The 16,662-nt window shown below is 45.6% G+C and overlaps 1 protein-coding gene across 4 annotated transcripts; it reads left to right on the top strand.

The window, feature by feature from the left end:
* Positions 1–10,822: 10,822 nt before the first annotated feature.
* On the top strand, positions 10,823–13,164 carry AIF1 (allograft inflammatory factor 1). Of its 4 annotated transcripts, none has more exons than XM_019830352.3 (6): positions 10,854–11,256; positions 11,434–11,495; positions 11,588–11,654; positions 11,926–12,064; positions 12,247–12,409; positions 12,959–13,164. In XM_019830352.3, the coding sequence occupies exons 2-6, from the start codon at positions 11,482–11,484 to the stop codon at positions 13,041–13,043; spliced, it is 468 nt and encodes a 155-aa protein (XP_019685911.1). In that variant the 5' UTR covers positions 10,854–11,256; positions 11,434–11,481; the 3' UTR covers positions 13,044–13,164. The 4 variants fall into 4 exon arrangements, with proteins under 4 accessions (XP_019685910.1, XP_006931612.1, XP_019685911.1 ...); XM_003985918.5 differs by having other exon boundaries at positions 10,873–11,256; positions 12,023–12,064; XM_019830351.2 differs by lacking the exon at positions 11,588–11,654 and having other exon boundaries at positions 10,823–11,256.
* The last annotated feature ends 3,498 nt before the right edge of the window (positions 13,165–16,662 follow it).

Consider the following 16,662-nt stretch of genomic DNA (forward strand, 5'->3'; position numbering starts at 1 on the left):
TTAAACAAGATATTATAATAGAATTTAAAATATTTGAACTGGGGGCACCTGGGTGGCTGAGTCAGTTAAGTGTCTGATTCTTGATCTTGACATGATCTCAAGGTTCCTGGTTTTGAGCCCCACATCCTGCTTTATGTTGACAGCATGGAGCTTCCTTGGGATTCTGTCTCTCCCTTTCTCTGCCCCTCCCCCACTTGTTTTCTCCCTCTCTCTCTGTCTCTCTCTCTCAAAATAAATAAACTTTTAAAAAATTAAAATAAAATATTTTGAACTGAATGACAGTGAAAACACTGCCTATCTAAACTATGGAATGTAGCTAGAACAATTCATGAAAAAAATAAATGTGTATATTAGGAAGGAAAATTCGAAAGTCATTGAATTGGACAGGTATTTCAAGAAATTAGAAAAAGAGCACAGAACAATCCTAAAAAATTAAGAAAGAAAATAATAAAGATACTTTTAGAAATTAATGAAATAGGGGAGCCTGGGTGGCTCAGTTGCTTAAGCAACTGATTTTGACTCAGGTAGTGATCTCACACTCGTGAGATAGAAATTGAGCCCACAGTTGCTTAGGATTCTCTCTTTCCCTCTACCCCGGCCCCCACTCACAGTCTCTCTCAAATAAAAAAAAAATTTAATATGAAATTTATTGTCAAATTGGTCTCCATACAACACCCAGTGTTCATCCCGAAAGGTGCCTTCCTCAATACCCATCACCCACTTTCCCCTCCTCCACTACCCCCCATCAACCCTCAGTTTATTCTCAGTATTTAAGAGTCTCTTATGGTTTGCCTTCAAATAAAAATTTTTAAAAATTAATGAAAAATAGGGGCGCCTGGGTGGCTCAGTCGGTTAAGCGTCCGACTTCGGCTCAGGTCATGATCCCGCGGTCGGTGAGTTCGAACCCCGCGTCGGGCTCTGGGCTGATGGCTCAGAGCCTGGAGCCTGCTTCCGATTCTGTGTCTCCCTCTCTCTCTGACCCTCCCCCGCTCATGCTCTGTCTCTCTCTGTCTCAAAAATAAATAAACGTTAAAAAATTAAAAAAAAATTAATGAAATATAGAAGAAAATAGAGGGGTGCCTGGGTTGCTCAGTGGATTGAGCATCCAACTCCTGCTGGGGTCATGATCTCATGGTTCATGGGTTCGAGCCCTCGTCGGGCTCTGTGCTAACAGCACAGAGCCTGCTCCGAATTCTTGGTTTCCCTCTCTCTCTGCCCCTCTGCCACCCCTCTCAAAAATAAAACGAACATTTAAAAAAAGAAAAGAAAAGAAAAAATAGAGCAGAAAAAATATATATATTTACAAAGGCTACGAATATTAAAAAATCTCTGACCAGGGTTGCCTTCGTGGCTCAGTCACTTAAGCGCGACTCTTGATTTCGGGTCAGGTCATGATATCACAGTTTGTGGGTTTGAGCCCAAGCCCTGCATCAGGCCCCAAGATGACAAGACCAAGCCTGCTTGGGATTCTCTTTCCCTCTCTCTCTGCCCTTTCCACATTTGCGCTCTCTCTCTCTCTTTCAAAATAAATAAATAATAAATAAAAACTTTATTAAAAAAAAAATTTAGCCACCAGTGGGGTGCCTGGCTGGCTCAGTCAGAAGAGCATGTGATTCTTAATCTTGGGGTCATGAGTTCGAGCCCCATGTTGAATGTAGAGATTACTTAAATAAACTTAGAAAAAAAATTTAGCCATCAAAAAAAAATCACCAAACCCAGATAGTTATGAAACTTCCAAACCAGAGATCATTCCAGTCATATAAAAATTATTCTAGCTGTCAGGAAACAGGAAAAGTTTCTCAACTTAATTCATGAGATTAATGTAATCTTCATACAAAAGCCAGGCAAGGGCAAATTGAGAAAGTAAAATTATAAAACAATTTCACTCATGAATATAGATGCAAGAAAAAAAAGAACTTAATAAAAATATTTAAAAACCTAAACCAAAATTGAATAAATAATACAAAACAACCTAACCAGTGTTTATCCTAGGAAAGTAATTCACTATTCATGCAATTTCTAATTCTGTTCATGCAATTCATTGCATTAAGAGATTAAGGAGGAAAATCCATCTGACCATCGCAGTCAATACAATAAAAGCGGTTGACAGATTTTGTTCATGATAACTACTCAAATTCTATAAGCAGGAAAAAACCCATTTCACAAGTCATTTATGATTTTTAAAATTATGGGCACCTGGGTGCTCAGTTGGTTAAGCGACCGACTTTGACTCAGGTCATGATCTCATAACCCGTGGGTTCGAGTCCTGTGTCGGGCTCTGTGCTGACAGCTCAGAGTCTGGAGCCTGCTTTGGATTCTGTGTCTCCCTCTCTCTGACCCTCCCCTGTTCATGCTCTGTCTCTCTGTCTCAAAAATAAGTAAACATTAAAAAAATTAAAAAAAAAAAAACAATTATGAATGTATGTCTTTATTCTCCCATGAAATTTAGTGTTCACTTTCGTTTTTATTTTTTTTAACATTGATTTTTGAGAGACAGAGTGAGAGAGAGCACCAGTGGGGGAGGGGTAGAGAGAGGGGGAGACACAGAATCTGAAGCAGGCTCCATCAGAGCCCAACAACAGGCTCGAACTCACTGACTGTGAGATCTTGACCTGAGCTGAAGTCCGACGCTCAACCCACTGAGCCACTAAGGCACCCTAGTGTTCACTTTTGAAATAGTTTTGTATTTTTCTTCTGCGTCTTTCTTCCTGTTCGCATTCATACCCTCTTGTTATCTATCATCTGTTCTCTGAGTACTTGTATTTCTGATGTGTGTCCTTCCTTCACTGCTAAAAGGCTACACCAAGTTTTGTTGTGTTTCAATTCATGATGGAATTTTGGGTTACAATTTCCACGAGGTTTTGGCCATGTATTTCTGGTGCGTTGTCATCTGTCAGTAAATTGTGTTGCTCTTTTTTTTACCTTTTTTCTCATAGCTAATGGAATACAGTCTTTGTTCATTTCTTTTTCTTTTTTTTTTTTTTTCCTTTTTCTTTTTCTAAAGAAACTGTATGTCCAATGTGGGACTTGAACTCAGGACCCTGAGTTCAAGAGTCATGCTCTACCAACTGAGCCAGCCAGGTGCTTTTTTTTTTCTTCAAATGTTCATTTCTTTTCGTCACTCATATTTAAATGAGATCGAGTTTTCTCAACTGTTGGCAGGCGTGCCTTGTGAGGGGGGGTGAGGAGAGGGTCCAAGATGGATTTCCAGATTTACAAGTTCAAGGGCTCCTCCACTTTTGCCATAACCGTGGATTATTTCCTTAAAATTTGGCACCCGTAGGGTGCCTTGGTGGCTCGGTCAGTCAAGCTACTGAGTCTCAGTTTCAATTTCGGCTCAGGTTGTGATCTCAGGGTTTCCTGAGGTTGAACCCTGCCTCAGGCTCTGCGCTGCCAGTGTGGAGCCTGCTTGGGATTCTCTCCCTCTCTCTCTCTCTCTCTCTCTCTCTCTCTCCCTCTCTCTCTCTGCCCCTCCCCTACTCACGCTGTCTCTGTCTCTCTCAAAATAAATAAATAAACTTAAAAAAAATTTTTTTAATTTGGCACTCCTATACGGCCACTACCTTCTCTGCATCTGAGAGCATCTCCTAGTTAAGCAAGTGTTTACCCCCAACCTGACGCTTCTTTATTTCCCAGGAGGCCTCACAGGCCGTCATCACCCAAGTGTGCATAATGTTTGGGTGATGCACTTAACATTAAGGAGAATTTGGGGGCACAGTCGGTTGGGTGTCCGACTTCGGCTTAGGTCATGAACTCGTGGTTTGGGAGTTCAAGCCCCTTGTCGGGCTCTGCTCTGATGGTTCTGAGCCTGCTTGGGATTCTCCCTCTCCCTATCTCTCTGTCCCTTCCCCACTTTCTCTCTCTTGCTCTCTCTCTCTCTCTCTCTCTCTCTCCCTAAATAAATAAATAAACTTTAAATAAATTTAAAAAAAAAAAAGAATTTTGCTGGCACTTTCTGATATCTGCCACCTCTGGGTCCCTTCAGGCCCTTAGTTATTTTTATTTATTTTTAAAATGTTTATTTATTTATACTGAGAGAGAGAGAAAGAACACACTTGCGAGCGAGAGAGCAGGGGAGGGGCAGAGAGGCAGAGAGAAAATCCCAAGCAGGCTCCGTCTGCACTGTCAGCGCAGGAGCTGACATTCTCCCTCCTTTAAAACATTCTCTCTCCACCTTTTACCAATACTCGAGTCCATTTAATCAGCCCTGCGCTCAGGTTTTCCTTCTCCGGGTGATGCCCTTCCTCCCAGGAAGGAGTATTTGTTTTTTTCAGAGCTGTCACTTGGACCCTCCTTCTCTCCCTAATCTTCCCTGACACGTTGCTGGGGACTGCCTCTGCCTTTTCAGTGTGGAATTTGGGCACACGTACTCATAATTTGGAGTCTGTAGGTGTGTCGGGTGTCCTAGTTTCAGTGAAAATGTAGTGTGTGTGTGTGTGTGTGTGTGTGAGTGTGTGAGACACCAATCTCCTTATCGCTCTGTATGGTTTCCAGGAGACAAGAGGTGAAATTTAGGAGTAAACTGCTGCTGTGCTCCCCTCAAAGCCCTACAAGGAGGCTTTTTAGAAAAGAAAAGGCTTTCAGTAAGGCCGAGGTTTTCACCTGGCTTCAAGGAGAGCATCTTGTTAAGCCCCTGGGTCTGGTGCACACGCCAGGAAACCCTTTTACCCATTGACAGTGAGAAACAGCTGCAGAAATCCATTTCTCCCCAGACCCTCACACTCCCTCCATACAGACATGTGCGCACGGCATCAGTCAGAGTCTGGGGGAAAACAGGAAACAGCACCCTCAAATTAGGTTGAGGAGCTCATTTATTTACAAAGCTGTCAGTGGGGTAGAGGGGAATCACAAGGGATATTACCACCCCAGGTTCAAAGGAATGAGGGAAGAAAAAGATTACGTCAGAGATTCTAACTCATTTTGTACCGCAGATGTCTTTGGCATTCTGGTAAAGCATAAAATAAAAAATATATAACAAAGTAAACCCATTATAGTTACAAAAATATTAATTAAAAGTTGCAATAGAGGGGCGCCTGGCTGGATCAGGTGGATGAGCATGTGACTCTTGATCTCCAGATTGTGAATTCAAGCCCCACCTTGGGTTAGAGATTACTAAAAATAAATAATAAATAAATAAATAAATAAATAAATAAATAAATAAATAAAATCTTCAAAAATAAAAGTTGTGGGGCATCTGGGTGGCTCAGTCGGTTAAGTGTCTGACTCTTGATTCCGGGTAAGGAATCTCAAAGTTCCTGAGTTCAAGCACCGAGTTGGGCTCTGCGCTGACAGTGCAGAGCCTGCCGGCAATTCTCTCTCTCCCTCTCTCTCTGCTCCTCCCCCACTCTCTTTCTCTCTCAAAATAAACACTTTTTTAAAAGTTGCAATCGGGGTGCCTGGGTGGCTCTGTCACTTAAGCGTCCGACTTTGGCTCAGGCCATGATCTCACAGTCCATGAGTTGGAGTCCCACGTCTGGCTCTGTGTTGACAGCTCGGAGCCTGGATCCTACTTCAGATTCTGTGTCTCCCTCTCTCTCTGCCCCTCCCTTGCTCACGCTCTGTCTCTCTCTCTCTCAAAATAAATAAAGATTTTTTTTTAATTTTTAATAAAAAAAATAAAAAGTTGCAATAGGATAAATCATGCAGTTATTTACTGCCACATTAAATAAAAGACATTTGTAATTTTTTAATTTTTATGTTTGTTTATTTTTAACAAAAGTGCTTGTCTTTAATTTTTTTTAATGTTTCTTTATTTTTTTAATTTTTTTTAACGTTTTATTTATTTTTGAGACAGGGAGAGACAGAACATAAACAGGGGAGGGTCAGAGAGAGGGAGACACAGAATCTGAAACAGGCTCCAGGCTCTGAGCTGTCAGCATAGAGACCGACGCGGGGCTCGAACTCACGGACCACGAGATCATGACCTGAGCTGAAGTCGGCCGCTTAACCGACTGAGCCACCCAGGCGCCCCAAATGTTTATTTATTTTTTGAGAGAGAGAGACAGAGTGTGAGCAGGGGAGGGGCAGAGAGAAAGGGAGACACAGAATTCCAAGCAGGCTTCAGGCTCTGGGCTCTGGGCTGTCAGCATAGAGCCAGACGCAGGGCTTGAACTCATGAACTGTGAGATCACGACCTGAGCTGAAGTTGGATGCTTAACCAACCAAGCCACCCAGGCGCCCCTTATTATTTTTAGAGAGAGAGCAAGTGAATGGAAGTGACGGACAGGGAGAGAGAGAATCTTAAGCAAAGTCCACACTCAGTGCAGAGCCCCATGCAGGGTTATATCTCACAACTCTGGGGTCAGGACCTGGGCCAAAATCAAGAGTTGGAAGCTCAAGTGACTGAGCCACCCATGCACCCCTAAAAGACAAGACATTTGTTTTTTATTTATTTGAAAATATGTTTTTAATGTTTATTTATTTTTGAGAGAGAGAGAGAGCATGAGCGGGGGAGAGGCAGAGAAAGGAGACACAGAATCCGAAGCAGGCTCTCCAGGCTCTGAGCTGTCAGCACAGAGCACATCGTGGGGCTTGAACTCACAAACCGTGATCATGACCTGAGCCAAAATCAAGAGTTGGGATGCTTAACCAGCTGAGCCACCCAGGCGCCCCTTAAATAAGAACTTTAAACTGTGGAGGTGCCTAGCCGGTTCAGTCGGTAGAATATGGGAGTTTTGAAGTTGGGGTCATGAGTTTGAGCCGCAAATGGGTGTAGAGATTACTTAAATAAACTTTTAAAAAGTAAATAAATATGGGCGCCTAAGTGGCTCAGTCAGTTAAGTGTCCGACTTTGTCTCAGGTCATGATCTTGCGGTTTGTGAGTTGGAGCCCCGCATTGGGCTCTGTGCTGACAGCTCGGAGCTTGGAGCCTGCTTCGGATTCTGTGTCTCCCTCTCTCAACCCCTCCACTGCTTGCACTCCATCTCTTGCACAGTCTCAAAAATAAATTAACATTAAAAAGTAAATTAAATTAAATAAATAAACTTACAAAGAACTTTAAACTGTGATGTGGTTTTTGACAAGGCAATACATGTAATGTGCCAGGCTCTCCATCAGCCAAAACTGGCTAGAAGCCAGAGGTGCCCTTGGTGTGGTCTGTACAGGTCAGTTTCCTGGGGCAGAGAGCAGTGTGGGAGACGGAGAGCGGAGGGGCAAACAGAAGACTTCCAGCACACACACACACACAGACAAGTTTTCTGGCCAGTATATTTTTTGTCCTGTAAGCACACTCTGTGGAGCCTAATTCTAAGCAGCAGTTACCCAGGAGAGCACGGAATCATAACAAGGGCCCTTAGCAACACAGTGCTAGTTTCATATGGGATTCTAATCTCATGGGGTTCTCATGGGGTTCTAGTGGGTTGTTTCTTTTTTTTTTTTTTAATTTTTTCATGTTTACTTATTTTTGAGAGAGAGAGAGAGAGAGAGAGAGAGAGAGAGAGAGAGCATGCGTGCGAGCAGGGGAGGGACACAGAGAGAGGGAGACACAGAATCCAAAGCAGGCTCCAGGCTCTGAGCTGTCAGCACAGAGCCCAACACAGGACTCGAACCCACGAACTGTGAGATCATGACCTGAGCCTAAGTCGGGGCTTAACTGACTGAGCCACCCAGGTGCCCCATCTAATGGGTCATTTCCTGAGCCAGCTCAGCATCATCTCCCTGACTCCTTGGCCGGACACTCTGGCCTCAGTGACTCCTCCTTTTTTTCTTCCTCCAAGGCTGACCTCTAAACCAAGCTTAAGCTAAGTTGACACCTCCAGCCTGGGTTCAGCAAGCCTTGCAGGCTTGGGCACCTCTGTTGCTTTGGGGCAGTGGCTCTCTTGAGGGTGTATCAGCATCACCCGAGGCACTTGTTAAAAAGCTAGTGTGTTAGGACCACTCCCCACTGTTTCTGATTTAGTAGGTCTGCGCTGAGGCCCAACAAGGGGCATTTCTAACTTGCTTCTATGTTAATGCTGGTGGAAGGGCCACTCACTGAGAGCCACTATCTTAAGAGGATTCTGCACATCTCAGCTCAGTTCTAGATCTTGCAGCCTGTCAGAGAGCTATCTACTTCCCCTATGTCCAAGTTCTCGTGGATTCCTTGCAGCAGGCCCCTAAATGCACCCCTACAGCTATTTCCCACCTGTGCCCAGAAGCCCCACCTTCCCTTTACCCCTACCTACTATGAGCTAGTCTTCTCTGCAGTTGAGAGGGCAGCGCTCTGAGCTGGGGTGGGAGATGTCTTCTTGCATGTCTGTTCTTCACAGGCTTTCCCCACAGCTGTGTTCTGGCTGGGATTTGTTCTCTACCCTTTTGCCCTTCAAAAGAGTCTTTCTCTTCACTTTTGTCCTACGTCAGAGCAGGGACACTTTATCCCCAGACATTTCTCTGAGCATCTAAGCTCTATCCCACTGTGGTAGTCTGCCAAACCATCCTTGATGGAAAGAACAGTCTAGAAGGCAGTCACACCCTAAATACAGACCAGAGTCTTCCCAATGGCCTATAAAGCCCTACACAATCTGGCCGTCTCCCTTCACACACCTGGCTCCAGCTACACTGGCCATCCTGCTGCTTCATGAATACTCCAGATAGCCAGACATATTCTCACCTCAGGACCTTTGCACTTGCTGTGCTCTGCCTGAAATGCTCCTCTCCCATATAGCCACAGGGCTTATTTCCATAGCTCCTTGAAATCTTTGCTCAAATATCATTTTCTCAGAGAAGACTTCCTGATCACCCTATTTAATACTACAGTCCACCACAGCACTTCCTGTCCCCCTTCCCTACTTTGTTTTTCCGCATAGGTTCCTGCCACCTTTAATGATTATCATTTCTAAAATTTTTTATTTTTAGGTAATCTCTATACCCAATATGGGGCTCAAACTCACAACCCGGAGATCAAGAGTCACATTCTCCACTGACTGAGCCAGCCAGATGCCTCTAATATATTTATTTATTTTTAAATTTTTTTAAGCTTATTTATTTATTTATTTATTTATTTATTTATTTATTTATTTTTGGGACAGAGAGAGACAGAGCATGAACGGGGGAGGGGCAGAGAGAGAGGGAGACACAGAATCGGAAACAGGCTCCAGGCTCCGAGCCATCAGCCCAGAGCCTGACGCGGGGCTCGAACTCACGGAGTGCGAGATCGTGACCTGGCTGAAGTCGGACGCTCAACCGACTGTGCCACCCAGGCGCCCCAAGCTTATTTATTTTTGAGAGACTGAGACAGAGCACGAGCAGGGGAGGGGCAGAGACAGAGAGGGAGACACAGAACCAAAGCAGGCTCCAGGCTCTGAACTGTCAGCACAGAGCCTGATGCGGGGCTCAAATTCACTAACCACGAGACCATGACCTGAGCCGAAGTCGGATGCTTAACCTACTGAGTCACTCAGGTCCCCTAATATATTTATTTTTATTGTCTGTCTGCCGCAATTACACTGTCCATGAGGACAAGAACTGACATTTGTTTGGTTCACTGAGCTAGCATATAGTAAGTAATTGATAAATATTTGTTGAATAAATGTATGAATAGGGAAATGAATTCCCCCCACTAGGCGCTGAGACCTGAGTGCAGGGTTGCAGCTTTCTCTGAAGGGTTAGAGGCAGGTGCAATAAAGGGAAGTCAAAAAGTCAGAGTTCACCCCAGCATCTCCCCTGACCTGCATGGGTCAGGGAGAGGGCAGTGAGAAGTAAATACTCCTGGCTGCAGAAAGGGAAATAAGGTGGAAGGAAGAGGAGAAGGAAAGGTGACATCAATGCTGGGGCAAGGTGGGTAGAGCTCTGGGTGGGGAGTTTGAACAAAATGTCTCAGTGAGGGGAATGCGCTATCCTCCCCTCCCCTAGAAGCAACTACCCATACAGCAAAAAAAAGGAAAGCATATATATGTAGTGAAGACATTTATTAGAGGTTACTTATCCACTCTCTTGAACCCACGGTGACTGGCATCCCCCCCCCACACACACACACCCCTAATGTTGGCTTCACCTCCTGGCTCTTGTGTCTACAAATGCTGTCTCTCTCAGTAACACTTTCAGTTCCTCCAAAGAATCCACTTAAATTCTCAAATTCCTGAGCTCTGTAGATTTCACTAAATATTTCAAAGGAGATAAGATGAGTGGGTTACAGTGCACATCCTAAAGTGAACAAATAAAACTCATTTGGGGGCACCTGGGTGGCTCAGTCAGTTAAGCGTCCAACTTCGGCTCAGGTCATGATCTTGTGGTCTGTGGGTTCAAGCCCCGCGTGGGGCTCTGTGCTGACAGCTCGGAGCCTGGAGTCTGTTTCAGATTCTGTGTCTCCCTCTCTCTCTGACATTCCCCCACTCAAGCTTTGTCTGTCTGTCTGTCTGTCTGTCTCTGTCTTTCAAAAATAAATGATAAAGATTTAAAAAAAAAAAACTCGTTTGTTAGACATTTCCACATTTCCAAGTGCCTCCGTGGAACTGCCAGACCAGAGAATGAAGCTTCTCTCCCTTTCTGATCCCTCACATCTTGCATTCCTCCCAGATGTGCCAGTGGACTTCAGATTTTTCTCCCATTCATGGCCTAGAAAAATTCAGTCAGCCCTTCCTCAGCTGTCTATCCAAACCTGCATACCCAGACTCATGAAACCTGAGAAAATGCAAGCCTTGAGGGTTATCTGACCCTCTGGACCTGTTCAAAGACCATTTGTTCCTGAGAATAAATACTCCTCCGTCCCTCCCTACCGCCATACTTCCAGTGGCTTCTTTCCTTTCTTATTCTTCTTTTTTAAGATTTATTTTTGAGAGAGAGAGAGAGAGAGTATGAGCGTTGGTGGTCAGAGAGAGAGAGAGAGAGAGAGAGAGATAGAATCTGAAGCAGGCTCCAGGCTCCAAGCTATCAGCACAGAGCCCGATGCAGGGCTGTACTCACGAACCTGGGAGACCATGACCGGAGCCAAAGTCCGAGAGTTAACAGACTGAGCCACCCAGGCGCCCCCAAGTCTTCTTTCTTTCATGCACACACTGGGCTCTCCTTAAGAGGAATTTGGCAGAATGCTATTTTCTCTTCTCCATCCTGCAGCACCCCCCCCCTTCCTTCTGGGGTGCTCTTGTCAGCAAAAGCTGATGGGGAAGTGAAGCCTGGGACTAGAGGAAAAGCGAATAAGGGGAAAGGGGAAGTCTGGGAGGGAGGCCTCAGAAAAGGCTGATGGGAGAGGAGACAGAGAGGGCGCCAGCTTAGTCTGTACCCACCAGTCCACCGGCCTCTCCAGCAGCTGCTGAGCTATGAGCCACACCAGAGATTTACAAGGTAGGGAAGGTAGAATCGGCAGAGCCTAAAATGAGAGTAAAGAGATGGACAGACCTGGGCGGGGGCTAGGGGGTGGTGAGCAGGCCTAGGAAGGCAGAAATGTGATGGCCCTGGGCGGGTGTGGGGGTAAGAAGAGGAATGAGAGGTAAGGAAGCATTAACCTTTGTGCCCCCTCAGGAGGAAAAGCCTTCGGGCTGCTGAAGGCCCAGCAGGAAGACAGACTGGATGAAATCAACAAGGTAAAAGGAAGATCTAAGGGGGCAGGGCCTGTGGGAAGGGAACCCTGGACCAGGGGACCTATCCTGCCTCTTGTTCCCCCCCCCCCCAACAGCAATTCCTGGATGATCCCAAATATAGCAGTGATGAGGATCTGCTCTCCAAACTGGAAGCCTTCAAGAGTGAGGGGAAAACTGTCGGGGGGGGGGGGGGGGGGGGGTGAGGAGGGCAGGATTTCCCCAAGGACAGAGAAGGGACAGCAGAGACACAAAATCTACATTTGTGGTGGGAAGAAGGGAGGCTGCCCCTATTGCCCCCCTAGTTGCCGTCCCTTTCCTTGGGCTGCCCTGCCCAGCACCCTCTCTGTTTCCATACACTTTAACAGGGCCCTTCTACCCGACCCGCACTTCCTCAGGCTGCCCTACCTCCTCCTTTCACATCTTCCCCACCTAGGGCTTGGTTAGCAACTCCTTTCTCAATCCCCTGCCGTGCCCCCTCCCGAGGACCCTCCAGCCAGCGCTGACCCTATCTGCTTTCTCCCCTCACCCAGAGAAATACATGGAGTTTGACCTGAATGGAAACGGAGATATCGGTGAGAAAAGAGTGATCTGGGGAAGTGTGCAGACCCAGGAAGAGGGAGGTGTCTCCTGCAGTTCTTAGTGGTTTGGGAGTGGGCCCAGCTACCAGAGTAGGAGGGAGGAGAATGGGAATGTGAAGGTGAGGACAGAGAGAGACAGAGGCTCCTGTCCTCTCACCCCCATCCTCTGCCTCTAGATATCATGTCCCTGAAGCGAATGCTGGAAAAACTTGGGGTCCCCAAGACCCACCTGGAGCTGAAGAAACTAATCAGGGAGGTGTCCAGCGGCTCTGGGGAGACTTTCAGCTACTCTGACTTTCTCAAGATGATGTTGGGAAAGAGATCTGCCATCCTAAAAATGTGAGGGTCCAGTTCCAACCTCTCCTATACTTACCTATTTTCCCCTCACCCCTATCCCCGTCCCCAGGCTCACCTACACATTACTCAGCATCCATTTCTTCCCTTCTTTGAGGGATCCTTCCAAGTTCCTATCCCTACCCCTTGTTCTAGTCCCCACAGCCCCAAGCTCTCCCATCTCCACTTTCCTTCCTCTTCCTCCCACCATAACAACCCCCATCCTCTTCCAGACTTTCTTAAAAGGTTTTTTTTTTAATGTTTTTTATTTTTTATATTTGAGAAAGAGAGAGAGACAGATAGACAGAGCTCAAGCAGGGGAGGGGCAGAGAGATGGAGACAGAATCTGAAACAGGCTCCAGGCTCTGAGCTGTCAGCACAGAGCCCTATGTGGGGCTCAAACTCATGAGCTGTGAGATCATGACCTGAGCCAAAGTTGGCTGCCCAACTGACTGAGACACCCAGGCGCCCCTTCCAGACTTTCACAGTAGCCTAAAACGTATTCTCTTGAGAAGGCTATCTCCTGATCCCTCTGTCTTTTCCCATCTCAACCAGGATCCTGATGTACGAGGAGAAAGCAAGAGAACAGGAGAAGCCAGCAGGTCCCCCAGCCAAGAGAAATATCTCTGAATTGCCCTGATTTATGGTAGGGGAGATGTGGCGGGATTGATGAGGTTCCTAATCACCCCAGCATGGAAAAAGAACACAGAATTGTGAGCCACAGTTACACTAAATTAAATAAACTATCCTCCTTCTCCAGACCAAGTCAGCTCGGTCTCCGTTTGGGGGGAATTTTATCCTGGGTTTAGGGAGAAGTGAGGCCCTTTGAGGAAGGGCAGCGAGGATTTGCCCAAATGAACAATCCATCCGTGATTTTGTTTTAAATGTTTATTTATTTTTGAGGGGGGTGAGGGGCAGAGAGAGATAGGAGGACAGAGAATCTGAAGCTGTCAGTGCAGAGCCTCACACAGGGCTCAAACTCACAAACAATGAGATGATGACCTGAGCCCAAGTCGGAGGCTTAACTGACCCAGCCACCTAGGGGCCCCTCCTTCCACAATTTTGTAAAGTGTCAACCACAGCAGATGGTTTTGTACTCCAAGGGAGATTCCAGATATATGATAGCCCTGATCTCAAGGAATTTAGATGGAACAAAAAGACATGTGCAAACAAACAAACAAAAAATCACTCAGGTCCACAAGGAAGAGCAAGGATTATCTTTTTTTTTTTTTAAGATTTTATTTTTTTTAAGTAACTTCTACACCCAACATAGGGCTCCAACTCACAACCCCGAGATCAAGAGTCACATTCTCTATTGACTGAGCCAGCAGTCATCTCGAGCAACGATTACCTTGAACTGATATTTTCCATTACTAGTCTTTGTAAGTTTTTAAAAGATGTTTATTTATTTTTGAGAGAAGGAGACAGAGAGAGAGCATGAGTTGGGGGGGGGGGGGTGTTGCAGAGAGAGAGGGAGACACAGAATGTGAAGCAGGCTCCAGGCTGTGACCTGTCAGCACAGAGCCCTACATGGGGCTCAAACCCACAAACTGTGAGATCATGACCTGAGCCAAAGTCAGAGATTTAACCAACTGATAATTTAAATGTTAAATTAGTCACTGGGGTTCTTTTGGGGAACAACCTGCAGAAACTAAGTTTAATGAAGGGAAAGGGGGCTTCTATTAGGAGGTTATTGAGAACAGATACAGGGGATACTGAATCCCTGGGTAGCAGAAAGGATTAAAAAGCCAGTCCCAGGAAAGGCAGGAACCTCAGAGTTCCTGAGCCTTCAGTGAGGCTATCACTGGACCTTTCCTCCAACTGATAGGGAAAAATCTGTTATATGATGGCTGACAGGACTGATCAGGGAATTTCAGTCCCTGCCTGAAGACTTCCCTTCCGGGTTCTTCTTCCCACCCTGCTTGCCTCAGGCGCCAAATTACTAATAAGGAGGAATGCGGAAGTAACAGACTATAAATTGTCCCCTCTGTTAATGTTCTGTGCTCAGACCTCTGGAGAATGATCTCCTCTGAGCCCACCGTTGTAAATAAGCCTCCTTCCTTCCAAGATCTCCGAGTGCCGCTTGGTTCTTCTGCCGGGTGATCCAGACCAGTTTGTGTAACACAACGTGTCCAGATGAGTTAACTTAGCAACTCCCAGTTACTGGCTACTACTTCTGATTTCCTGACTTTCCGGGAAGAGGTAATCCAATTAGCCCAGCTCGTTTCAGGTACTGAGGACAGACTGTTGGCTCTTCCCAATGGTGAAGCCAGGTTGGCCTCCTAAAGAGCGCTACAGTAACAACTGTATGGGACTTCAGATGAGGAAGAGGTCATTTCAAGTTGATTAACACATCCAAATATAATGAAATCAATAGCTAACTTTATTGAGCACCTACTATATGTGAGATACCAGCCTAAATGCTTTCCATATATTAATTCTCTTAATCTTTGCAACAACCCTGGTGATACTAGGGAGGATACAAAGGATCTAGAGCTTAAATAATTCGTTCACCCAGGATAAATAAATTGGGTTATATTCATACCTCAGACTATTATTATGCAGCAACGAGAATGAACAAAGTACAACTACATCAACAATGTGGAAGAATTTCATTAACATAATGTTAAGCAAAAGAAGACAGATGCAAAAGAACCCTTACTGTACAGTTCTATGTGGATACAGTACAAAATCGGGTAAAACTAATACATGTAGCAGGATGGTCAGGGAAGATGAAAATTTTGAATGGGTGATCAGGGTAGGCCTCACTGAGAAGATGACTAACACTGAACAAGACCTCATGGAGGTAAAGGAGCGAGGCATGTGGGTTTCTGGGGGAAGAAACAACTTGGCAGAGGAAAGAGAAGCAAAAGGGTCCCAAGGTGAGACATGTCTGGTAGAGGTAGGGAGAGTAATAAAATCAGGGGGCAAGTCATTTAGGGTCTTGCAGGCTACTCCAAGGACTTTGAGAGAAACAGAGGCATTATAGGACTTTGAGCAAGGGAGTCCTTTGAAGCTTCCTTTGAGGAAAGGTCCACCCTGAGTGCAGTGTAGAGGACAGACTGTAGGGACAAGTGAGGAGGCTGTTGCTATAACCCAGGTGAAAATTGCGAGTGGCTCAGATCAAGGTAGAAGCAGTGTATGTGAAAAAGCTGGATTCCAGGTATTTTCTCAAGACAGGAGTTCCTGTCTAATTGAAAGTGGGGAGTGAAATAAAGAAGGGAGTCAATGAGGATTCCAGGGTTTTTGGCTTCACTGTAATTTTTAATTTCCATCAGCTGAGATGTGGAGAGGACAGGTTTTGAGGTTCCGGAGATCAAATGTTCAGTGTTGGACCTACTGACTTTGAAATGTTCTTTTAGAGGGGCACCTGGGTGGCTCAGTCCAACTTCAGCTCAGGTCATGATCTCGTGGTTTGTAAGTTCAGGCTCTGTGCTGACAGCTCAGAGCCTGGAGCCTTCTTTGGATTCTCTTTCTGCCCCTTCCCCAGGCACGTGCACTCTCTCTCTTTCTCAAAACTAAAAAATAAAACACTAAAAAAAAAAAAAAAAAGAAATGATTAGATACCCAATTGGAGATGTCAAGTACATATATGTGTCTTCAAGTCTGGAGTTTGGGAGAGAGGTCTGCGATGAAGATATGCATTTGGGAGTCATCAGCACAAAAATGCTATTTCAAGTCAGGAGATTGGTGTTCATGACACACGCAGGTTGGGTAAAGGGCTGGGGTGAAGGCTTGACTGGAGTCAGTTTAAGAATGCATGACAGGAGGGGGCCTGGGTGGTTCAGTCTGTTAAGCATATGACTTCTGTTCAGGTCATAACTTCACATTTCGTGAGCATGAGCCCCACTTTGGGTGAACATGAACCCCACTTAGGGTAAGCCCCCCCTTCTCTCTCTGCCCCTCCTGGGATACTCTCTCTCTGCCCCTTGCTCACTTGCACACTCTCCCTATCTCGCTCAAAAAAAAAAAAAAAAAAAAAAAGAGGGGCGCCTGGGTGGCTCAGTCGGTTAAGCGTCCGACTTCAGCTCAGGTCATGATCTCGCGGTCGGTGAGTTCGAGCCCCGCGTCAGGCTCTGTGCTGACCGCTCAGAGTCTGGAGCCTGTTTCGGATTCTGTGTCTCCCTCTCTCTCTGACCCTCTCCCATTCATGTTCTGTCTCTCTCTGTCTCAAAAATAAGTAAACATTAAAAAAATTAAAAAAAAGAAAAGAAAAGAAAAAAGAATGAATGGCAGAAAGGAAATCTGACTGTAAGTAT

The sequence above is a fragment of the Felis catus genome, chromosome B2 (genome assembly GCF_018350175.1).
Source record: "Felis catus isolate Fca126 chromosome B2, F.catus_Fca126_mat1.0, whole genome shotgun sequence".
Taxonomy (NCBI): Eukaryota; Metazoa; Chordata; class Mammalia; order Carnivora; family Felidae; genus Felis; species Felis catus.

What these genes read in the sequence shown, in the direction of transcription:
- AIF1 (XM_019830351.2), top strand. Translation starts at nt 11,232, where the DNA reads ATGAGCCACACCAGAGATTTACAAG. An exon ending in CCACACCAGAGATTTACAAG is followed by an intron (nt 11,257 to 11,433) that starts GTAGGGAAGGTA and finishes GTGCCCCCTCAG; the next exon opens with GAGGAAAAGCCTTCGGGCTG. An exon ending in GAATGGAAACGGAGATATCG is followed by an intron (nt 12,065 to 12,246) that starts GTGAGAAAAGAG and finishes CTCTGCCTCTAG; the next exon opens with ATATCATGTCCCTGAAGCGA.